This window comes from Panulirus ornatus, chromosome 4 (genome assembly GCF_036320965.1).
Source record: "Panulirus ornatus isolate Po-2019 chromosome 4, ASM3632096v1, whole genome shotgun sequence".
In the NCBI taxonomy this organism is placed as follows: domain Eukaryota; kingdom Metazoa; phylum Arthropoda; class Malacostraca; order Decapoda; family Palinuridae; genus Panulirus; species Panulirus ornatus.
Window position 1 is genome coordinate 81,742,237 of NC_092227.1, and position 26,691 is coordinate 81,768,927.

General features: G+C 42.1%; 1 protein-coding gene across 1 annotated transcript in view; it reads left to right on the top strand.

Moving 5' to 3' along the window:
- Positions 1–3,871: 3,871 nt before the first annotated feature.
- Positions 3,872–26,691, top strand: part of LOC139764873 (calcium-activated chloride channel regulator 1-like) — a 39,589-nt gene continuing 16,769 nt past the window's right edge. The window contains 12 exon segments of the mRNA XM_071691914.1: positions 3,872–4,044; positions 13,709–13,869; positions 14,665–14,742; positions 14,744–14,878; positions 15,377–15,467; positions 17,009–17,171; positions 18,789–18,900; positions 19,452–19,564; positions 21,372–21,471; positions 22,518–22,671; positions 23,326–23,507; positions 25,012–25,155. Coding sequence (XP_071548015.1) covers positions 4,041–4,044; positions 13,709–13,869; positions 14,665–14,742; positions 14,744–14,878; positions 15,377–15,467; positions 17,009–17,171; positions 18,789–18,900; positions 19,452–19,564; positions 21,372–21,471; positions 22,518–22,671; positions 23,326–23,507; positions 25,012–25,155 — 1,437 coding nt within the window. The 5' untranslated portion in view covers positions 3,872–4,040.

Consider the following 26,691-nt stretch of genomic DNA (forward strand, 5'->3'; position numbering starts at 1 on the left):
TCTCTCTCTCTCTCTCTCTCTCTCTCTCTCTCTCTCTCTCTCTCTCTCTCTCTCTCTCATAACCTATATCGCTCTTATCACTCCTCCTCCCCTACCCCCCCCTTCAAAAAAAATATGCTTGATTATGGACCGGCGATAAGCGTTGTTCTTACTTATCTGTGATGGACGAGTGTTTCACCGTTGTAAACGCACCCTTTCCTTTCCCGCCCTCCCGAAAAAAGTGAAAGACTCGACTTTGTCGTCTTCATAGGATAACTTTCTTGAGAAGGTGGGTTGTGGGTAGGGGCTTGAAATATCCACTTCTTTTGTTGTTTAAATACTTTATAATAATTATAATAATCATTAGCATATTTCCACTAGGCCCTGTATTACTATCTCCCTAACTATGATACTCCACATGCATGACGTACTTTGGACCTCCGGTTGAACGGAATTATCACTAAGCGAATCGGATTGATAATCTCCGTCGTTCGTGAGGTAATCCGCTCTGGCGTGACTAACAGGCGAATGACGTCAGCGGAGAGAGACGCCAGCTAGCGAACGGATGTTGTGTGTGTGTGTGTGTGTGTGTGTGTTTTGTCCTGCGCAATCAATGCCTTTTCTGAGTCACACAGGTCATATCTACTGCAGGGCTGTTCAGTTAGCGGCCCCTTGAGTGGTTTTTTTTTTTTCCCATTGGCCCTTTGACAAGAGTCAGAGGCATTAGAATGAATTAATTAAATTATTCATCTATCTAAGTGCTTACGAAATCTTCCATATATATATATATATATATATATATATATATATATATATATATATATATATATATATATATATATATATATATTCATATGAGTCCACGGGGAAAATGAAACACGAAAAGTTCCCAAGTGCACTTTCGTGTAATAATCACATCATCAGGGACAATGTTTTGGACAATCACATGTTTACCAAATGGCGTCCTAGCTTCGTCTCTGCGATGTATATCAACTGACTGTTATATTTCTCTCATGTGTCTCCCCTGATGATGTGATTATGACACGAAAGTGCACTTGGGAATTTTTCGTGTTTCATTTTCCCCGTGGACTCATAGGAATATCTTGATCACGCGCAAAATTGTGATCCTTTCCAATATATATATATATATATATATATATATATATATATATATATATATATATATATATATATATATTCTTTATCGTTACCAACTGCATCAATTAGCAGAATGAAATATGTGATCAACTGCAATAATTTGTTGAATGAAATGTTAAGAGAAAAATATGGAGGTTAAATAAATATAAAGCCTTTCTATCAACTTGGGTTTCATAATCCAGCCCTACTCCTAAAGTTATTGAATAGCCTAGTAGGCCTATTGTATCCTATGTATGGCATTTCTTAGTTACTAGATTTAAGATGAAAGCTAGGATGGGTTTGAGATTTTTCTTCCCATCAGGACCCGTTATTTCGGGATAACATACTCTTTTATCTTAACGTATGGATGGATTGCTGTTTGCTTTACCTTATAAAGACCCAGACGAAGAAAAAAAAGGTCCTTGTCACCGACTCTAGTGGTATTTTGATACATAAGATGTCCAGTTATGAAGATCCGTAATCGATCAATATCCATCTGCGAGGCACTGTCCAGTCATCATCGTCCGATCATCATGGAAAAAAAAAAATAGATTCTGACAACATGATTCATGGTGTTCATCTGATATGAGTTTTTTGTCGTATTTTGTAGTTTTTTTTCTATTCTTTTATAAGAATGATATTTTTCTAAGCCATACACGTTTTTTCTCCGTTCTATTACTACTTTCCATAAGACACACACACACACACACACACACACACACACACAATACACACACGATACACCACTTGGAAGAAGTGATCATTTGATGCTCTGTTTTGAATATATGGAAATACGGTGGAAGACATTAGAGAGAGAGAGAGAGAGAGAGAGAGAGAGAGAGAGAGAGAGAGAGAGAGAGAGAGAGAGAGAGAGAGAGAGTAAAGAGGAGATCTAATCGCGGAAACTACACAAAGCTCATTGATTTCTAACTTAAAGAAAATTAGGTTATAAAATTCAGTAGCCAGGAACCAAGGGTTTGAGGTGAAAGCTTCTGTGAAATTTACGATGAAGGAGTAGAGGGATGGGTGCCTCAATCCTGAAATGCAGAGGGAGTGGTAAGAAAGAGGAAGGAATGGTCTGATAAAGGATATCATACAGCGAAGGAGCTTTGAAACGTGCAGTGACGAAGGTATAGACAGGACTTGAGCTAGCTTATACTTGCAAGGTATAAGAAAACATGGCACGAGTCTAGCAGGATAAGAAAAGAGGAACAAAGAAGCTTTGAGATGAATATAGTGGATAAAGTAGTTGAAAATCCAAAACTTTTCCTTACATTCATGAAGAGGCAGTTGGCAGTTAAGGAGCAGCTAGTCTGGCAAAGGGATTGAGAAGGATAAATTGTAGAGGATGATATAAACATAAGTGAGGAGGAACTGAGTAGCAAATTCAAAGGTATTGTCCCACTGGAAAACACTATAAGCCCCAACGCCAGTGAGATGATCGGGAGAAGGTTTTGGAAATTATTGAGATTTCTAGAAAAGATATTAAAAAAAAGGGTGTAATTCGTAAATATTTTCCTTTGTCTTTTCTTTTTCCCCTTCATAATTCTCTATTCATTTCAATTAAGGCCCGGCTTACATGTGGACTCCTGTCCGTGACTGGAGTCTTCAACATAGAAAATAGAAGAAGACGCCCTAGATAAACAACTTGAGTTACTGTTCAAGATGTCATTGGAGAGAGGCAAAGTGCCAAAGGGCGAATTTCATCCCGATTTATGAAAAAATGAGACTGGGAGCAGGCGTTGAACCACAGACCCATCTCTCTAACGACTGTGGTGCGTGGAAAAGATCATTAGAAAGCAAGTGGATGACTTCCAAGGAGGAGAAATCCCTTCAGTGAGAGGCAGCATGGTTTTAGGAGAAGGGGGTGTCATGTATAATCAACACCTTAGAGTTTTATGACAGAGTGAGCTCAGTCCTGGACAAAAGGATAGGGTGAGTGAACTGTCTTTATCTGATCTGTTAGAAAGCATTTGACCCTATCCCACATAGGAGGCTGATTGAATAGCTGGATCACCAAGTTGGAATAAAAGGGGGAAACTCCTTCGATGGATAGATTATCTTAGTGGGAAAACAAAGGATGGTTTCCAGAGAAGCCTTTTCCAAATGGCTTGAGGTGACCAGCGGAGTGCCACAGGGTACGGTTCTGGGGACCATTATTCTTCTTGATCTATATAAATCATTTACCTGAAGGTATGGAATCCTACTTGCATGTATTTGCAGATGGTCCAAAGGTCACAAGGGAAGTCAAAATTGAGGATGGTTGCATCAGTTTACAAGGGGACCTAAACAGACACCAAAGTTGGCGTGAAAAGTGTTTGATGAAATTCAACTCGAGGAAACGTAATGAGAATGGGACAAAGCGAGAGACAGCTTCTGTGTGATCATAACCAAGAAATAAACTTGAAGATTCTGAGTGTGAGAAGGAGTAGACATATTCCTTAATCTGTCGCCAAAGTCTCATACAAGGAGAATAGTTCAGGATACAAACGTTCTACTCGCAAATATCGAAAGTCTTCAAGTACATGGTTATGGAAATATAGAACAGACTTTTCATATTCTAGAGAGAGAGAGAGAGAGAGAGAGAGAGAGAGAGAGAGAGAGAGAGAGAGAGAGAGAGAGAGAGAGAGAGAGAGGACAGCATATCTGATCGCTTGGTTTATAGGATCTGGCCTTTATTAGAGCCAGGGAGAGATAACAAGAGGTAGGGATCAACTTTTGTCTGCCTTCGGGGGTGAGGCTCCAAAGACAGACGGGCGTCATTCTCAAGAAGACGACGGAGTGAGGCAGACGTCTGTCTTGAAGCCAAGCCCCGAGACGTCTTGCATCCCAACACTCAGACGTCTTGAATCCCAACACTCAGACGTAGAGGAAGCCATCACTCAGACGTCTTGAGCACAATTCCACTCGGCCAAAACCTACATATGGGTAAGTTCAGAGGGCCAACAGACCAACACTCAGACCGTCCTGAGCACAATTCCATTCGTCCAAAAAAGCAGATATGATTAAGTTTAGGCAGTCTATAAACCAAGTGACTAGTTGATGACTTCTTTTCGAGACAAAAATTGTCACGTTTGGTATATATATTCATATATACACACACACGAGAGGACATTTTCGTGAGACAGACAGACAGACATAACCGGAGATCTAATGATCTATGAGGAACTGCAAGACAATGATATAAAGACAGAATTCTCACGAAGAAAACAAAAGTAGGAACCTCATCCAATACGGTAAATTCCTAACTTCGTCTCCGTAAGATCTGATGACGATGCCAGGGGAACAATACTAGCCATGGAGGCCTTCCGTCAACCACTTTACATCACCTTCGAACTTGCTACGGAGGAGCGAGATGATGATGCACTTTACAATGGTAAACAGAGGTAATGCCACAGGTACACACACACACTCTACCTGTGTCCTATGGAGCGCCGTCGACCCTTGTAGATCCATCCAGATAAAGTCGATTTCACGAATTAGAAAGAAAATGGCCAAAAACGACAAGTTACGTACTTAACTGTAGATAATACTAGACCTACACGCACACATACACACACACACACACACACACACACACACACACACACACACACACACACACAAACGCAACACTTGTGTCCCTCAGAGAATTACACACCCCGGTACAAGCAAGGCGAGAGTCATTTCAACAAAAACGAGTAGAAATCAGAAGGTCTTCTCAAGCGTTTCATGATTTCAGCGATTGAAATTGGGATCTCCTCTCAAGCGTTTCATGATTTCAGCGATTGAAATTGGGAACTCCTCTAAAGTGTTTCATGATTTTAGTGATTGAAATTGGGAACTCCTCTCAAACGTTCCATGATTTTAGCGATTAGAATTGGGAGCTCTTCTCAAGTGTTTCATGATTTCAGCGATTAGAATTGGGAACTCCACCCAAGCGTTTCATGATTTTAGTGATTGAAATTGGGAACTCCACCCAAGCGTTTCATGATTTCAGCGATTGAAATTGGGAACTCCTCTCAAGCGTTTCATGATTTTAGTGATTGAAATTGGGAACTCCTCTCAAACGTTCCATGATTTCAGTGATTGAAATTGGGAACTCCACCCAAGCGTTTCATGATTTCAGCGATTGAAATTGGGAACTCCTCTCAAGCGTTTCATGATTTTAGTGATTGAAATTGGGAACTCCTCTCAAACGTTCCATGATTTCAGCGATTGAAATTGGGTACGCCTCTCAAGTGTTTCAAGATTTTAGCGACCAACGACACCAAACGCGTCAATAATTTTTCCTATTTTCGTTTTCTAAAAATGAACAACAATACGACTTTGTGCACAGTCTTGTTTACAATGAGGATGTCTAAGTACCCATTTGTACTGTACTGGGAGGGAGAGTGAGGGGGACTTCCACACTCGCTAGGTCCTCCTTCTCTTGACCTTTCTCTACTGTTTATAATACTTTTCTTGTCAAACTAACATATACTGTCAGCATTCACAGTGTCGTCACTTACCATATACCATTCAAGTCTGATAACGACAAAAAAAAAAAGCACTTCTTGACGTCTTCTTTAAGAAGGTTTTTGCCTATGGGTCGTATTATGGTCCCTGGCTGTTCTACTACTAGTAGCTTTCGAAGAATCGTTCACTGTCGATATCATCATCTGGATTCAGAAAGCTGAAGGTTTCACAAGATTTCACAAGATTTTTATTCTTAATGACTCAGCCTCGAAGGTGATTTTTTCATTCGAGGTGTAACCTCGAGCAGGAGGACTCCGGTAACACACACACACATACACACACAGGTATATATACATTATCTTATTTAGTATCATACTTTGTCGCTGTCTCCCGCGTTAGCGAGGTAGCGCAAGGAAATAGACGAAAGAATGGTCCAACCCACCCACATACACATGTATATATATACTTAAACACCTAAACATGCACATTTACATACCTATACATTTCAACGTATACATACACAGACATATACATATATACACTTGTACTTATTCATACTTGCTGCCTTCATCCTTTCTTGTCGCCACCCCACCACGCATGAAATGGCACCCCCCTCCCACCACGCGCGCGCGAGGTAGCGCTAGGAAAAGACAACAAAGGCCACATTCGTTCACACTCAGTCTCTAGCTGTCATGTGTAATGCACCGAAACCACAGCTTCCTTTCCACATCCGGGCCCCATAAAACTTTCAATGGTTTACCCCAGACGCTTCACATACCCTGGTTCAATCCACTGACAGCGCGTCGACCCCGATATACCACATCGTTCCAATTCACTCTATTCCTTGCACGCCTTTCACCCTCCTGTATGTTCAGGCCCCGATCGCTCAAAATCTTTTTCACTCCATCTTTCCACCTCCAATTTGGTCTCCCACTTCTCCTCGTTCCCTCCACCTCTGCTGACACATATATCCTCTTGGTCAACCTTTCCTCACTCATTCTCTCCACGTGACCAAATAACAGTGACTCATTCTCCACGTACATAATTAAGGGGGAGTTCGCTCATGACATAACCTTTAGAGCACGACGGTACGATCCTTGAGCACGACAGTAGACCCTTGAGCTCGACGGTGCGACCTTTGAGTTCGACGGTACGAGCTTTGAGCTCGACGGTGCGACCTTTGAGTACGACGTTACGATCCTTGAGCACGACAGTACGACCTCTGAGCTTGACGGTACGATCCTTGAGCACGACGGTACGATCCTTGAGCACAGCAGTACGACCCTTGAGCTCGACGGTGCGACCTTTGAGTACGACGGTACGAGCTTTGAGCACGACGGTGCGACCTTTGAGTACGACGGTACGAGCTTTGAGCACGACGGTGCGACCTTTGAGTACGACGTTACGATCCTTGAGCACGACGGTGCGACCTCTGAGCTTGACGGTACGATCCTTGAGCACGACGGTACGATCTTTGAGCACAACAGTACGACCCTTGAGCACGACGGTACGACCCTTGAGCACGATGGTAGCTGCTTTGAGCACGACGGTGAGACCTTTGAGCACGACGTTACGATCCTTGAGCATGACGGTACGACCCTTGAACACGACGGTACGACCCTTGATCACGTCGGTAGGACCCTAGAGCACGACGGTACGACCCTTGATCACTACGGTACGACCCTTGATTACGACGGTACGACCCTTGAGCACGACGGTATGACCCTTGAGGAAGACGGTACGATCTTTGAGCACGACGGGACGACCCTTGATCACGACGGTACGACCCTTGATCACGACGGTACGACCCTTGAGCACGACGGTATGACCCTTGAGCAAGACGGTACGATCTTTGAGCACGACGGTACGACCCTTTGTTATAGTACAGGATGGTTTGGGCTTTGACCTGAACCTCCAGACCATCATAACCCAGATCCCTCTTTAACACAACAACATAACCCAGAACTGTTGTTAACACAGCATCATAACCCAGAATTGTTGTTAACACAGCACCATAACCCAGATCCCTTGTCAACACAACATAACCCGGAACTGTTGATAACACAGCACCATAACCCAGAACCGTTGTTAACACAGTACCACAACATAGATCTCTTGTTAACACACCACCATAATCCAGATTTCTTGTTAACACAATACCATAACCCAGAAACGTTGTTAACACAACACCATAACCCAGAACTGTTGTTAACACAACACCATAACCCAGAACTGTTGTTAACATAACACCATAACCCAGAACCATTGTTAACACGACACCATAACCCAGAACCGTTGTTAACACAACACCATAATCCAGAACCGTTGTTAACACAATACCACCATAACCTAGAACCCTTGTTAATAAAACATCACAACCCTGATCCTTTGGTAACACCACCATAACCCAGACCCCTTTCTTAACACTCCAAAATAACTCAGTTCCCATGACATATCCTTAACCATAACCCAGACCCCTTCTTAGAACACCTTGATAACCCAATTCCCTTAACAACACCCTTCACCATAACTCAGTCCCTTCAAACATCACCCTTCACCATAACCCAGTCCCCTTAACAACACCCCTCACCATAACTCAATTCCCTTTAACAATACCCTTCACTATAACCCAGACCCCTTTTTAGAACACCATGATAACCCAGTTCCCCTTAACAACAACCCCTCACCATAACCCCAGTTCCCTTTAACAACACCACTTCACCTTAACCCAGACACCCCCCGCCACCTCCCGTTAACAACACACGATCAGGACGCTGGCGTGAAGTCTTTCATTCGTTCGTTCGTCATTCAGAGGGAATGTGTTTGATAATGTCTGAGCGGAGGTAATCCAGGGGGATCATATATGTGTGAGATCCCTTATCATCCCGCTTATTACCTGACACCACCTTGTGCCCTGGCTGGAGAGAGAGAGAGAGAGAGAGAGAGAGAGAGAGAGAGAGAGAGAGAGAGAGAGAGAGAGAGAGAGAGAGAGAGAGAGAGAGAGAGAGAGGGATCTTTTGACTGGCGATAACGTTATCAAAGTCTTACCTGACCCACAACTAATTTTTGTCTTAGTTGGTTATCTGCCTCCAGGGAATTTCGTTTACTTTTTCCTTGTATGAACATCTGTCTTTGTCTACTTCCATATGCCCGTTTATCTAATGTGTTTGCCATTCCATCCGTTTATATATCTGTATATTAATTTCTCTTTTTGTGTGTGTGTGTGTTATCTATCGGGTCTACGTGAGCAATTGTTTGATTGTATATCTACATCTGTCTCTCCATATATATATATATATAACATGTCCGCGAGCGTAATTGTATCTTTACATTTACAAACCTTCATCGGTCTGTTTCAGTGTCATCTAACTATATCTTATCATTGAGATATAAAAAAAAAAAAAAAATTTCTTTTTATATTGTCGAGTTGCTCATTCTTTCACTAAGGAGCAATATCGTTCAACAATGAATGTGAATGTGTGGAAGTCGAGAACATTATCTCGGAAAGCAAAAATGGGTATGTTTGAAGGAATAGTGGTTCCAACAATGTTGTATGGTTGCGAGGCGTGGGCTATGGGTAGAGTGGTGCGCAGGAGGATGGATGTGCTGGAAATGAGATGTTTGAGGACAATGTGTGGTGTGAGGTGGTTTGATCGAGTGAGTAACGTAAGGGTAAGAAAGATGTGTGGAAATAAAAAGAGCGTGGTTGAGAGAGCAGAAGAGGGTGTTTTGAAGTGGTTTGGGCACATGGAGAGAATGAGTGAGGAAAGATTGACCAAGAGGATATATGTGTCGGAGGTGGAGGGAACGAGGAGAAGAGGGAGACCAAATTGGAGGTGGAAAGATGGAGTGAAAAAGATTTTGTGTGATCGGGGCCTGAACATGCAGGAGGGTGAAAGGAGGGCAAGGAATAGAGTGAATTGGAGCGATGTTGTATACCGGGGTTGACGTGCTGTCAGTGGATTGAATCAAGGCATGTGAAGCGTCTGGGGTAAACCATGGAAAGCTGTGTAGGTATGTATATTTGCGTGTGTGGACGTATGTATATACATGTGTATGGGGGGGGGGGGGGGGGGTTGGGCCATTTCTTTCGTCTGTTTCCTTGCGCTACCTCGCAAACGCGGGAGACAGCGACAAAGTATAATAAAAAAAAAAGAATATATAATGAATGTGATGTTTTCTCGACATGGAGGGAGGTATTATGAGCATCACGACCTTGGCTGTGATTAATGAAAGATTATGATATAAACTGAGAGAAGATTGTTCTTGACGTCGAAGGCTCCAGTAAGGGAATACGATTCCTCTTCGAGGCCAAGGACTTGGATAACCGATAAAAAAGAGAGCGAAAGAAGCAGAAAGGAAAATAGAAGAATAATCTAAGAGTTTTTGATGAGACAGAATACCAGTTTTTAAAGAGGGGAAACAGGTCACAGTTGTAAAGATGAAGAGTTCTAAAGTTTAGCGGTGTAAGGAAAGAAACAGACATCAAAGCGACTCTCCTTTATGTCGCCGACGACCACACAGTAAACCCAGTGACGCAGAAGCTTGCCGAGTATTATGACGTAGTCTAGCTAATGACACGAACACACAGGCAGTGAGTTATCGAGAACAGAAACAGAAGCAATATCTGAAGAATAGGGGAAGGGAACAGAACACTGTGGCGTGGAGAAAGTGTGGCAACGTATGAGGTCAGACTGGGAGAGCTGGTAGATTGTATTGCTTTAGAATCGACTCTTCCAAGTACATAAAGCTAATACCATCCCAGATGTGAATTCTAAACGAAATAATCTTCTATTATAATCAGAAGAAAAAAAAAATTCAGAATCGGAAAATGGGATTCCCAGTTTCTTAGCGGCAGACTTATCTGTTTGTGTAACGTGGGGGTTTCCGAGAGAGATTAGATCTTTTTGTGATATGAAGAATGTTTAATGTGCAGAGGAGTGGCATTATCAAATCATTATACGAGATGAAAAGTCAGAAGGGATACCGTTTTATGCCAGAATTGAGTATATGCTACTACTTCTACTACTAATGGTGATAATAATAATAATAATAATAATGATAATATGATAATAATAATAATAATAATAATAATAATATTAATAATAATAATAATGATAATAATAATAATAATAATAATGATAATAATAATAATAATGATAACGATAATAATAACAATGATAATAATGATAATAATAATAATTATAATATAATGATAATAATAATAGTAATAATAATAATGATAATAATAATAATGATACTAATGATAATAATAATAATGATACTAATGATAATAATAATAATAATGATAATAATAATAATGATAATAATAATAATAATAATAATAATGATAATAATAATAATGATAATAATGATAATGATAATAATAACAATAATGATAATAGCAATAAGCGATTTACTGACTGATATATGCAGCCCAGGACCCAAAATACACAAAGAACACATGAAGACATTGGTGGCATCACAACAACTCGAGAGGATGTTAAGCAGTCAATCTATAAACAATAATTACGTCTTACTCAAGATATCTGCAGTGGTCGGGACGGGGCTTCGTCTGTAGTAGTTTGTTCGAACGCGAATGGGTCGACCTGGTTGTGGTAGTGAACTAACAACTCGGGAAAGAGGGATGAACGGGGGCTTCAGGGTGGCGGGGTTGGTGCATTAGCCTCAATCCAAACTGTTGTATGAAGTCAGAGTAATGGTTGGCGAGAGTTGGGGAAAACCAGTGTGTTTATAGCGCCTCTTGATAAGGTGGTGTTAGAAAGCGAGACTGAGAATGATTACTAGCCCTCTGCACTTTCCTCGCAGCCCTTGTGTTTGCGTGTTGGACAGAAGAGAAAACAAAAATGGGACGGTACAAGTGAGCTTCGGAGAGTAGTGTAGATTTTTCTTTTTCTAAACCAGGCGCAGGATGTCCAAGTGTCTTGCATCTCCGGAGGGTGTTGAAGGCGATAGCTAAAGGACTTGATGATCAAGTCCTGATGTGTTCCTTCTGGCTTAGTTTATCGTGGCTGACGGTGGCCTCGTTCATGACTGATTGAGTTACACAGTACTACGAGCAGACTCGGGCCCTACGGGCCCCCTCGTCTACTAGCTTCCACAAAGGTCCGGGGAGACGTTCGGCAACCCCTTCGAATCAGCTAGAAGTGTGAGATTTATCTCTAAGAAGAAAAAAAACGTGCCCTGGGACAGCCTCGAATCGTGTTCATTGAATGAATTAGACTGATTTATATTTCAAAATTAATATATTTCTTTCTCATATACTCGAATGCTTCAGTTGAAAAAACAAAGCTTATCCCTGAAGAGCTCTCAATACGTTTAACAAAGCTTCATCTCATTTGGCTTACCCATACGGGAATGGGAGCCGCATATACCCTTAGACACAGAGAATCATTTATTCAATAAGATTATACAACCTTAAGAGGCCATCTATGGGTTCCTTCAGCTTCCTGCTGCACTCCATGCAGGAGCGATCAGGAAAATTTACGTATCTGATTGGAGCGAGAGGCTTCTTCACAAGAATGTACTCCTTTCTCCTCTTTGATGATGATGTAGAGTCGCCAGGTCAATTTCGTAGCTGCGAAATAATCCTGCAGATGAACTTGAACGTCTACAGCATCAAACTAACACAGACAAACTTATGGACTTGGGTAGCAAATAGATTTTGATATTGATAAGTGAAAAGTTTTATATAATGGTAGTAAATACGAAAAGGCAAATTACGGTAAGAATTCTGTGGAACTGCAAAAGGCAAAGGAGGAACAAGACTAGAGCGTAGTTAATCTCTGGTGACCTAAACCCAAGTAAGCAGTGCGTACAAGTGGTCAAAAGAGAGAATAATATTCTTGGATTCATATGTAGACTACTCGAATTTAAGTCCGAGGAAATCATCCTTGCTCTTTACAGTTCTCTGGTTCGTCCACATCTTGTGTACAGTTTTGGTCACCCTACCTAGAAAAAAAAAAGAAATAGAATGGTACGGTTTTGGTCACCCTACCTAGGAAAAAAAAAGACAAAGACAGAATGGACATAGTGCAACGTCGAGCTACCGAGATGGTTTCCGGACTGAAAACAAGTCCTACAATAGGCGATCAAACGACTTTAATCAATTCAACTTAGAAAAGAGAGGGTTAAGAGGTGATCTAATACCATTATTCAAAATCATCAAAGGCTTTGATAATCTTGATCTACTTATTTCTTCAACGGAATTATTAAGATATGGAATGATCTACCAATTAGAGCGGTTGAAAGCAGTGCTATAGATACGTTTAAGAAGAGACTTGACAAATACTTTGCTTCAAGTCCACGACTGGTACTATTTCCGCGTCCTTAGTTCTCGTACGATTTTTACCACACTCATCAGTGAGTGTCCAATATCTTCCACTATCACACACAGCCTCGAAAGGACCCAGAAGTCTCTTGCTGTATGAATTCTTCTGTATTCCTATGCATTCTCTCTTGCCATGTAACCTCTTTCAGGCAGAGTGTCTGTCTGTCTGTCTGCCTGTCTGTCTGTCTGTCTGCCTGTCTGTCTGTCTCTCTGTTTGTCTGACAGCATCATAACTTACGACGTAATGTTAAGTGAATAGTTTTCTTTTGAGAGAGAGAGAGAGAGAGAGAGAGAGAGAGAGAGAGAGAGAGAGAGAGAGAGAGAGAGAGAGAGAGAGAGAGAGAGAGAGAGAGAGAGAGAGAGAATGTGCTTCGATTAAAGATGTCAGTTAACAAATGAAAGCTCAGGGAAGTAATGTGGGGGAGATAGAGATAACACTACAGCCAACTAGCATATATATAAGGTACAAGAGAACTGAAGGTTTTGGACGTAGAGGAATACAGTGTTCAGTCATCAGCGTATGAGTGTTTTTATTTAGCTATTTGTAGAAATAAGGAAATTGTTGGTAAAATGGAGAAAAAAAGAGTATATGCAGGGGACAAGACAGAACCTTGAGGGACACCAATGTCGATTGAAAAAGGAGAGAGAGAGAGAGAGAGAGAGAGAGAGAGAGAGAGAGAGGGGGGGGGGGGGGGCTGATCCATCAACAACTTTAAGCGTCATATCTTGATCTCATTTCGTCTATGGCTGTTTCCCCTTGTCTCTCCCAGAGCCATCATAAACTCTTCCTTTCTTCTCGGTAAGGTCGCGTTTGCGCGGCCGTGGCGTTAGCGCTGGTGGCGTGGGCGTACACGGGCGTGAGTGGCGTGGAGTTGGTGAATGGTCGCTACGAGGACATGGTGATCGCACTCGACCCACAGATGGAGATGGACGTCGTTGGCGGAGCGATGCAGCAGAACCTCCAGGTTGGTACATGCCTCACTCCTTTCCCTCTCGAGTGGGAACGACTGAAGAAATATATTGCATCAGAATCCCTCATGAGCTATCTTTTACGCTTTGTGCTTAATAGTCTTTGATTCTCTTTCTTTTAGATTTTCGTTAGAGATTTTATTCAAGGCTTACGGTCCTGATGGCATCCATCCCCGTGTAATGAAAGAGGGTGACTCCGAACTTGCACCTGTGCTTGCTCGTCTGTTCCGTTTCTATTTAGAACCGAGAAATTTTCCTTCTTCTTGGAAGCATACGTTTGTACATCCCTTCCCTAAGAAGGGATATACCGAGAGCTGACGGCCTGTGTGGCGCCACGACTAGCTAGACCAGGCAATACTCGGCAAGCTGCTCCGGAGCATGGTTACTGTGTGGCCGTCAGTAACTATACCTCGAATCTTTGGAACTCTCCTCCTTCTCAAGTCCTTCCCATAACTATGACCTGGCACGTTTCAAAAGACAGGTTTCTCACTTCCTCAAAATTCGTAATTACTTTCCCTTGTGTCTTCTTTTACTCTATATTTCAATCAAGGCACGGCCACGATGTGGACTTTCGTCACAAGACAGCTTAATCTATGGCACTTTCCCCTCCTTCCATAAACCCTACAAAAAGCCTTTATTAATTCACTTTATTCAAACGTCTTAAGTCTGGACTCAGGAGTCCTGATTACCTTCGTAACAAAAGACCTTGAATTCTGAATCAGTTCTGCACATTAGTGCTGTCCCCACAGACGTGAATACACGTACAGTGGAAAATGACGTCTGCCTTCCAGAACCTCGTGGACGAGATGGGGTCGGCGATGACGGCGTCGACGGAGGGTCGGCTGTCGCTGGCTTCGGTGCGGGTGGTGGCTGCCTCACTGGTGGAACATCACGAGTGGCATCACTCTGACCTCGCCGGACGAAAACTTCTCTTGGCGAAACTCTGATATCCGGCTGGTCGAACCCCGAGACGACACCGGTACTTACATCCCCAATACCCTGCAGGTAACATGAACGAACTGACTTAATAATCACGTCAGCTTCAGGTTACATATAGATTGGGAAGAGGTCTCTGACTTTCATCTTCGAGAACCCACGAGATCCGACTTCTTTTTTCTTTTTGTCTCAAAGTTATATTTGTCTATGTTTATTCGTGCTGGGGATCAACATAAAAGTCCCTTTGTGTCTGTGAGTGAAAGATGAGTAGCTTCAGCTCTGGGAATTCAGAGGGCGTGTTCTACGAGGGGCTTCCGAAGATGCAGTCAAAGTTATTTCCCGTCGAATTTGATTACTAAGATATACTGAAATAGATCTGCATTCCCGTCACTTGATTCGCACCAGCGACATTTCTTCATGATCTTTGCTTATCGATTGCTGACTTCTGTAGACCTGTGTGTGTTTGACTTATGTCGGCCTCTTATGACCTGTCATTTGACTCCCTGATGATCTGTGTTTGACCTCCGCCGACCTTCGTTAACCTCTGCTGACCTAATGTCCCTACAGGCGGGCCAGTGCGGAGTCCCAGGCCACTACATCACCATTCACACCAACTTCCTCGACCCGGTCTACGCCAACGCTAACTACGGCCCGCAAGGTCAGTGTGCATGGTACCGAAAGGGAGTTGTACGCTCGTGGGACCCTTTCTCGTCAACCTTCTCTACTATCACATTCACATTTTCATCACCCAGCTTATTCCATTCATCCCAAACACTGCCGTTGTAAAAGTACGTACTTCTTGGCATCTCGTTGTCTTTTAACCATTTCTTCCTTAATCTTTTATCATGGCCTCTACTTGTTCTATCTGTGCATCTTTCGAAGAACTGTTGGCTCCCCATTTCATTGCTTTGGTTGAGAAACGTGAAGGTTGGGATCAAGTTAACAATTGCTCTTCTTTGTTCCACGGTGGGCAAATCTATGATTAGCCTCTAACCTCACACTCTAACTCGAGTCTCCGACTTTCCTAGAGATGGTCGTATTACTGATACTTCATCTTCGTTCAGCTTATTCTACGAGACAAGAACACTGATGCTGTAGACGAGTCTCCTCACATCCTTCCGTACACTTTTTTTCTTACTTCCAGTTCGCGCCCTCTTGTTCTGGACGCTCTTCTAGCCTAGGCCTAAGAACTGTTCTATATTAACGTCGTCATGGCCATTTGAAGAACTGCATGTAGGTATCATGTCTCTTATATGTGTGTGCTTGTGTTTGGTTATCTGTTTGCTTGCACACAAAACTTTTTATGTGTTTGAGTGTCTACTTCTGCATGTATGTGTGTGTGTATGTGTGCATCTCTGTGCATATTTGTTCCATAAACATATGTCTGTGTTTGCATGTGCGTATACCTGTATATGTGTTTGTCTAAATATGTGCAAATGTATATGTACATTCTTGTGCGTATGAATTTTTCGATGTGTATACTCATCAGTTCTTGATCATAATGATGTTCCTTTAGTTCTGCTAGTCTCAGTTTCCCCACTGCCATCAACGATGCCCTGTAAATATTTCATGGTTTATAACCCACTGAACTATGGCTAATGTCTTTTTCTCAACAATAAACATCACTGTCTATACACATGCGTCCTACTATCTTATTACGTGGCTCATTGAACTTCCTTGCTTATGGAAAACCTGCTGGATCCTCATTCACAGTTCTTTCGAGTTCTTCTCGATATATATATATATATATATATATATATATATATATATATATATATATATATATATATATATATATATATATATATATACCCTTTTAAAAGGAGTTCCTTTTGATGAATCTTCTTTTCCTACCCCTTGGCGGGACTATACTAACAGCCCTTTCACGCCCTTACACTACCCATAGTTCGATGCGGCTATTCACAAGTTGCCTCCTTGACAAACCCACTGCTCCTACCCCTTGACGTGAGTTTCTCCTCGATGCTCCTTGACGAACGTACTTCAGCTTCCCCAAGACGTAAACCATTTACAAACTGTTCGTTGACTTACCCTGCTATACACCTTCACCTCACATTCCTACTTTTCCCCTTCATCCTCATGATCCGGTAAGCGATGTGTCCTTCGACGCAAACACTTCACAATCACCCTCCATAACTCACCCTCACACGACCTTTCATCACGTCCCTCCGCTGGTATCAGGATACGTATTGATGCACGAGTGGGCGCACTATCGGTGGGGAGTGTGGGAGGAGTACGGATACCCCAACGACCCAGTCTACCCTGTGAATTTCCAGGACGAGAACCTGAGTACCTCGCCCACGTCCTGCCACCACGGTCCCTTGGAAGGGAAGTTCGAGACGAGGTGAGTGCCGTTTCGTCTCTTGACACCAGCAGTGTACTGATGGATGAACCTGACCGAGTATATTACTCGAAGTTCTTATTTCACTTCAGCACAAAGGGCATGAGTTGAAGATGCAGTTGTGAGTTATTGATAAAGGTTAGATATACCATAATATTTCATAAAAACTTGAAATGGAGTTAAAGGTGATAGATAAACAGAAAGAAAGACAGAATACATTAGAAATGGTGTGTATCAGTGTCATCTTCGTAGCTTGATAAGACTGAGCAAATCACTAACTAACCTGGTAATATCATCCTTATGGTGACACTGCCCATAGGTATCACCTGGCTGCATTTTCATCACTACATTACACTGTATTACAAGAGAAAATGTCTTTACTCGTTTACAATTCAAGACTGAATATCTCAGAACTCGGAGCCCCACACTCTAAGCATGCTGCAAGAAGTGAGGTTTCATCTAATGGGCAGGGTATTTGAGGACTGTATAATCGGAGGGTTATAACGACTAGAATAAGGTAGGAAAATATGATGAGGTAGGCTCAGGTACAGCGTTGGGCTAAGGAGGGGAATATGATGAGGTAGGGTAAAGTACACGAGGCTACGGTAGGAGAATGATTTACAAGAATAAGGTAAGACACAAAGCCAAGAAAGGAGAATGTGCAAAGGCAGGAGAATGATTTATAAGATAAGGTAAGTAAGTATCCAGGCTAAGAAAGGAGAATAATGGAACAGGTTAAAGAGGATGTTAGCTTAAAGTTGGAGTAGGCTAAAGTAAGCGAATGCGTGCTTTCGTATCCACCTATGATGTAGTTATTCGAACTCAAAAGATTCTCATTAGCTACAAGGATGAAGGAACGTTCCATATTAACCTTGCTTCTCTCCAAACGGCTCTTCAGATACTCCCAAGTCATGCTTTGTTAAAGTAGGCATCATAACACTGTGGTGTCGCCCATAAGGCTGTTACATAATCTCTCAAAACGCCTACACGTAGATATAACTTCAGAATCATTCAGGAGACTACTTTCAGTCTCTTCAAGCCACCTCGGTTGGGCCATCCTCCCCAATCATCATCTATTCACCCATCTATTCACCTTTCTTTCTAGTCATCATTCCAGGAACTAATCATGAATAATCATTCGAACAACGATTGAAGAATGATCATTGTAACCACAGTTCAAGAGCCATCATTCTATCAAATCATCATTCCAACCTCCATTAGAGAATCATTCTAACCAATACTCAAGACTCATCATTCCAATAACCACTGAAGAGCCATCAATCCAGCAACCAAACAAGAACACATTCCAGCAAACATTTTCAAGAACCACCATTCCAACCAACCCACGACACAAGCCATAACTCTAGTTCCCACTCTAGGGGCATAATTCCAGCAGCCACCACCACAGTTCCAGTCATCGTCCCAGTGGTATTCCAGTCGTCTTCTCAAATGCTTTTCCAGGCATAGGCAGTGGGTGAAGCCAGAAGACACCCTCTCAAATTAGATTAAGTGCCACCTCAACGTAGACATGCATGTGCTACAGTACAATGGAACACTCTTATCATGTTCGTAATTCATTACATTTTGAAAATCATGTTTAATAACGTTGTCTGCCGGCAGCGGGGGCGTCAGCTGTACACCGGACGGTACCAATAAGTGCTACTTCTACCCAGATTCGCAGAGTAACGCTTCAACCACAAAGGCTTCGCTCATGTCCCTCACACATCTCTCAGTGAGTAAGAAGCGTATTGGTGTATCTCTGAGTATCAATGCAGACTTGATTATTTGTTCGTCCTTGTTCAAACACTTTTAGACTCAGCAGCATATTGGTTCCCTCAATATGCTGCTAAAAGTTATCATGTATCTTTCTCTTCTTTTGTGAGGTGTAGAGTTTGGGTTCATCCAACTTCTCAATACCTATTTTCCAATCTCTCAATTCTGCTTTCTGAAATCTCTATCATTTGTTTATCTTCGCATACTGGGTGTTATGCGAGACAGGTGTAATCAAATTTGCTTCTTGTGCACACAACACTATCGATATTAGTTTCCTGTCCCTTGGTGTGAAAATTCTTATCATCATACCTACCCTAGCCAGGATAGGTAATAGCTAGGTTGGATAGTAGCTTGCTAGGCTGGATAGTACCAACTTATCAAAGTGCTTCTTGAATATTAGTTGAGAGAGAGAGAGAGAGAGAGAGAGAGAGAGAGAGAGAGAGAGAGAGAGAGAGAGAGAGAGAGAGAGAGAGTAAACACTCACCGGAAGTCTTTCCCATCATTCAACAGGAAGGGAACTTCTGCGACGAAACGACCCACCATCCTTGGGCACCGACACCCCAGAACCTCCTCTGCGGTCGCCGCTCAGTGTGGGAGCTCCTCCGCACTCACCCGGACTTCGAGTACGTCCCTTACCCATGTTCCTGCGCCAGCTGGCTTCCTCTTGTTAACACCTAAAAAGAAAATGGGTGTAAATATGTCAGTATTTACTCATCCTGTGACTATTATCATCCGCTTTCTATGTCGAAAATCAAGACATTGGTATCACCTGAAGATTCACATCCCAACCTACAACTTATTGTTTTTGTTTTAGAACATGTTAAGTCAGGTTAGGTTACGTTAGGTTTCTACCTTTACCTAACCTAACCGAACCTAACCTAGAAAATCGCTGGGAAGGAGAAATCTTCAGGAATCACGTAAATCTCTTGGATGCAAGTCTCCTCTAAGCATATGAGGTGGCCCTCAAGTTTAAAAATCCTTTGGCTTTGTTGACTGTAGGTCAAGGGTCAAAGTTAAGTCAAGAAATAACGGTATAATCGTTTTTCAGTAGGTGGATGGAGCTTGATAGTGGCAAATCTAAAAGCCCACACAACTAAACTAATGTGTTTTGGAGAAGTGTTTGCCATACTTGAATCCCCTCAGTTGGACGTAACGGCCTTTGAACACGATACTACTCTCGTATACAACGACCAGGATATCGTGCTCTTAGCTCATACCGTCGTACTCAAGGATCGTAGCATAGTTTCAGGGTCGTGCCGTTGGCAGATATTTTTCCATTGCGTTCTTTCTTTTCCTCACATAAATCAAGATTGTTTACATGTATGCAGGCAATGAACTAAATACCAGCAGTTTCTCCTGTAAATATCTCACGAAGCCATCATGTGTGGAGATGTAATATTTGCGAGGTTTGTCTTTCGTAAAAACAACATCGACTCCATTATCGACCATCAGATGATATTCATAATAAAAGGTTAATTCCTTCTCTACTAACGGCTAAAGATTCGTTAAGAAAATATTCCTTCAGTCAAATATTCGACAATGAATCTTGTTGCTCAACACATACAATCTGTGGTATATAACACAAATATCCAGAAATACGGCAGAGCGTGTTCTCTGATTAGAGAAATAAGAGTGAACTTACAATTTTCAAAGGACCACAACAGACCATTGTATAAATCAATCATATATTTTTTTCTTTTTTTTTAATTTTCCATAAGAAGGAACAGAGAAGGGGGCCAGGTGAGGATATTCCCTCAGAGGCCCAGTCCTCTGTTCTTGACGCTACCTCGCTAATGCGGGAAATGGCGAATAGTTTGAAAGAAAAAGAAAGAAATATATATACATATATATATATATATATATATATATATATATATATATATATATATATATATATATATATATATATATCCTAGCCTGAGCCAGGTACCCATTTTATCGACCAACCCCTAGAGGTGAACAGCAGGGTTGGCTGTGGACCGAATGCCGCAACAAGGATTCGAACATATGCGCTTTGACCCGTGGGCGGCCCGTGAATGCGTCATGGTCAGGAAAGCTAACCGATACACCACGGGATTACATCCTATGGACACTGACAGTAGACGGACGTATGAATCGATAGGAAAATATAATTCTTTCTTGATAAGCTGTTTCACCATAGTCTGGCTTTCTATAGATCCTGAAATTTGTGTATTTTCATAAAGCCAAAAAAAAAAAACTCATTCACAACAGTTTAGCTACTTTGGCTTTCCACTGATACAGAACTGGGATGGAGATGCCAATTTTAACTTCTGGTTTTATATCGACATACATACATCGTGTATACAACTATGAGAAAGTGACCCAGGAAACCAGAATTGTGTATTCAATATATTGCAAATACGTTATGCCATATGAAGCTATTACTACCATCTTTTGTAACCCACACAGAAACACCATTGAAGGCGCTACGCCCTCACAACCGAAGATAACGTACCATAAGGCGCCACAAGCTAGGCTTTTCTTCCTGTTCGACGCGCCTACTTCAGTGGTAAGTTATGTATGTGAATCTGTCTTATTTCCCAACTGATATATTTTCTAGCCCATAATCAAGGACACCTGTAACTGTTTTAGGTGGATCCACCATTTCTCGCTTTTTCATCCAGACACCACTCCCATTGTCGCTCTTGTTGATAATACCACACTTTTTCGAAATCTTCTTGACTCACTCTGTTTTAGACGATTCCAGTAATCCACAGCCTCTGCATCCTCTCATCAGGAGGTCCAGAGGGCATTTCTCTATCTACAGATGAATATGGTATACGGATGGGATGGTATTCCAAACTGTGTCCTAATGGAGTGTGCCTCTAATCTTGCACCCGTTTTCATCTGCCTGTTTCGCCTCCGATACTTCTGACTTTGGGTTTAAGCTTACACTGATTCAACTGTCCCTAAGAAAAGGGATTGGCATATATATATATATATATATATATATATATATATATATATATATATATATATATATATATATATATATATATATATATATTTATACATATATATATATATATATATATATGATGACGATGATCACACTTGTCCGTGATGATAGTACGAAGGTGAAACAGCACTTCAGCAGGAGTTCACACACTTTATTTAACATGTAATTTTTCTATGCATGTGGAACGACATGTCTCGTGGAGACAATTCACCTCATCAGGTGCCAGTACTTCACGAAGTTATCTAAATCCCAACAACACACTTGGTTCCCGCCGTACAACACATATCTTCTAGGCCAAGCACTGTCTGCTATGTCTGGTCGTAACCCTTGTAAGGGAGAGTGATTAAGGAGGGTCAGGTGGCTGGGGTTGACCTGAGTAACTGGGTGTGTCATGACCAACTTCTTTTTTTTATAGGTTTTCGTGTTTTGTCAGTTCTTTTCCCTTGAAGCATCGACGGACGAGCTGCCAGCTCCTACCGAACTCTGTCTCTCCCTCTCTCTCTCCTGACCCATCCTTCTTCTTCCTTCCTTTAAAAAGCCAAGGATAAACCTGTACTGCCTCACCTCAACCTCTTCTTGATTTCCCTCGTCCCCAGGACCAGGCTGAACGGGCGAAAAACCTGTTGGGACAAGTCGTCACGAAGAACATCGAGTTGTATGGATCACTTCAGCTCGGGCTGGCCACCTTCAGGGCCGACCTCGCGGGCCAGATGGAGATTCTTAAGGACATGTCCTTCGCGTCAGTTGACGGTAAGAGTCGTGAGTGAAGTTCCTGGGTAGAGTGCCACCGGCATTCATTCATATTGGACAAATTTTTCTACTTCAGTATTTCGTGGTAAAGTGTCTAAAATCAGTGGACTAAAAAGCAAGAGAGAGAGAGAGAGAGAGAGAGAGAGAGAGAGAGAGAGAGAGAGAGAGAGAGAGAGAGAGAGAGAGAGAGATGCGAAAAGTTTAAATGTAAATGTACTCTTCTCCACGGTATTCTAAAGAATCTTAATACCCAGGCTTTAGATTCCCTTGAGGGAAGGAGAACACCTCTTCAGATAGGCAAGATCCAGCGTATCTACACCTGATTCTGACGCTCATGTGAAAGGACAATCGTAGGTTCTCCTTTAACTATGTAGATACGTTTCTGTCTGCTCGCCACGACACTGTGGCCTTACTGAGACTTACGTAAGGTATATGTATATTCATTTCCTCTGACCCCTTGAGTTCGATGGTACGACCGTTGGGTACGACAGTACGACTCTTTGAGTTGGACGGCCTACTGTTCAAACCTGACCTTCGTAAGGATCAAGCCAAAGGCTAGGCCATCGGGCGTAAGAGCTACTATGTCCTAAAGGATTGGACTATCGTGCTCAGGGAGTTGAATCGTCTCTGAACTGACACGACACCTTTCTGCAGATGTCAGCACCATCGTCAGCTACATGCCAGATGAGAATGACCGCTTAACAGGTGGGACGATGCCCCTGGGAGAAGCCCTTATGAGCCTCGTGAACAGCTGGGTACGGTACGAGCCCGGCACCATACTGGTGGCCCTGACGTGGAACACGGCTTCGAAACACGAGGTCGACTTGATCAAGAGCGTGAGTCTCTGAACCACTGAACTTTTGCCAACTTCTTTTGAGGTTCATTTGTTTCTTGAATGATTACCAGCAACACAGTCACTCTGATGTAATATGTCCAACAGTGCGTAATGACAGGTTACTATGTAGGACAAAATTTGACGCTGTTATGGAAGGAGACTTTATGTAGGAGTTGACGAGACAGATTGCGAGACCTAAGAAGGGTATTGAGGATAACAACGTCGTTCTGTAGTATCTCTCCATCTACCTACCTATCTATCAATCTATTCTCATTCATTCTATTCCCAGTGCGATGGGGTGGATCAGATACGCATAACCTCAGCAATCACACACAGGCCTCAACCCATACCCAGCATGTTAGAGTGAGACATGGACTTCTGTATCTATAAAATGCTTTTTACACGTTCATTTTATACACACAAAGTTGATTCGCCAATTGAGATCAATGTCTCCATTCACACCGACTCCATAACAAAAACAACTCTATCTATCCGACCCCTAAAAATTATCTTAGTATTTTCACTGATCTTCTTTACACCACATTACCTACTCAGTCTTAACTCAGTCTGTCCTCCTACTACTTCCAGCTATTGAACGCAACTTGTCCATCTCTACTGCCCTAACTTTTAACTCATCCTGACCTATATACACTTGGGTTACGCATCCATACATCAGCGTTGGAACAAGTACTCCTTCAGGCAAGCTTCTTGCACATTCTTCCCGTCAATTTTCTCAATTCACTAGATCTTTCAGTGCAACACTAACCTATTCGTTTTCCTTGCATGATTCTACTCTTAACTTCACCTTTTTCGAGTAACATCCTTACTAATCTTTCCTCACAGCTGTTTAAAGTCAGCCGCACTGGCGTTCTCTGACCAAAAAGACCTCGTCCCCCTGACCTGCCATCCCCTTCAAACACTAAGTCTTACCTTTATCCGCTTTCACTTCGTGATCGATTCACCAAACTCACCCAGTGTAATACATGACAGCCCAACACCCACTAACCACACCCAGGTCTATAGTCTTTAGCTAGTGAGAGACAGGGATCTGAGCTCGTCTCATAATGACAAATAAAGCACTTCAGCAACATACAACTTCATTACGAGCAGCCACTCTTTGTGGACCTATTCTTTCTGTGAGTTCCGCCACTGTGAAGTTGATTGAGGCCAGTGCTTTAACCTATTGCGTGCGACGGGTATAATCGTTGAGCACGACAGCACGATCCATGAGTACGATGGAACGATTCTTGAGTACGAGGGCACGACCCCGTAGGTATAATGTCATGGACTTTGAAGTGTCACGTGAGCGTCAAGTTCAAAAAGCCAGACATGATACTCAAGGATCGTACCGTCGTGATTCAGGGTCGTCACCGTCGTGTCCAAGGGTCGTATTGTCATGCTCAAGGGTTGTACATATACGTACCTACGTACCCTACAGGGTAGACAGTAAGTATAAGGGTATCAACAGGTATAGCGACAAGGTCATGCATCCTTGACATTTGCAGGACACACTGTTGAATAAGAGGGTCAAGTTGCTCGCTCTGAATCCCGATGGTGTTCTTGAACAACTCGTGAACCTGATGCCGCTCCTTCAGGACTCCGGCGGGCTCTTCTACGACTCTACCCCTAAACTGACTGGACGACTTGGATAAGTATCTCAGACAGCATACCTTCGACGACCACAAACTAGTAAGTGAAGCAGATTCACTATGATTCTAACCTTTTTTTTGAACATCTTGAATAATACAAAGAGTTGACAAAGACGCTTGTGGTGCAATCAGGATGAATTAGGTAAAGATAAAGACGTAAATACAAGATACAGAAAGTAAGTGTAAATGATGTTCTACTTTACTGAAGTATATTCAAGAGGCTTACGTGTAAAACAACAAAGGAGTCTAACATATTACCGAGTATGATTTACGTTTCATAATTTTTCATTTAAGCTTTAATTAAGCCATAAACAGTCACGGTGCTGATAAAGACAGCTAACATGGATTCCAGGCAATGCGAATCAACTTTCATAAAAGGTGCGCTGAAACGCAAATAAACAGAATAAACCCTGAAGAACAAAAGTAAACATAAATGATCATCATAGAAAATGGAAATATAAATTGCGAGCACAAACAACGAGTTTTAGGAATTCAGTGACTCGTAGATTCGAGAACACGAGACAGGGTTCGCCTCTTCGTGTACCTTCATGCAGAGATTATCATGAGCGTTTATGAAACAAAGTATATCGAATTACAGTGATTATTCGAGATCATTCGAAAGCTAAGGACACCTTCTGGTGTGAGGGAACAACTACCATCAACAAAGATAACAGAAAGACTATTGATAAACCCGAGAAAATCCCAATGGTGTGCGATAAGTGGGGAGGGATATGAACCACGGGTATAAATAAAAGTTCGAAGCATCGTAGCCTTATGATAAATTTGGAAATATTCGAGAGATGGGGGAAAACAATATCTATAGTTTGTTATCACATCTCCTTTTTCATCGTCGTCGATTATCTGGCCATGTGAGGTAATCAAGTCCATTTGGATTTGGAAAAAAAAAAAAAAAAAAAGAATACGAGCCAAATAAAAAGGTGTAGTACAGGCCTAGATCACAATCTTAACTGGAACTGACGTATGATAATCCGTTATGAAGGAGCTATGTGGAGGGCAAGATTACTAATAGACAATGACAAAGAGAGATGTTCTTAGAAACTCCTAAATTCCAACTTTCATTGGAATATCTACAGAAACAGAAGTAAGAAAACGAAAATGTCCAGATATACATTTAGAAAATAGATAAGGCAAAACTTAATAAGACTTACACGGTAACAGGAGATGACTGGACTGGTTGAATAGGTACTTGACTGCTCTGAACTTCTGTAGGAGTGAGTTTTGAGGTAGGAGTAAGTTTTGAGGGAGCTGGATGGATGCAATTCCACATATCCTTTCTTCCGTTCATTTATCGAACCAAAGCGCTCTCTTTCTGTCCTGAGCGCCAAGCAATTAGACTTGGATTAGATTTCCGTAACAAACTGAGACTAAATATCCTTGTTTTGCTTCTGAACGTCAAATGCTTTTAACCTTATGAGATGAAAATTGACCGAATCTATTTTTCGAGCACAGGGATGACACGAGTGAATTCTGATGGGAGATTTTACAAGGCTGGAATGTAAAACGGTTCGAAGTATT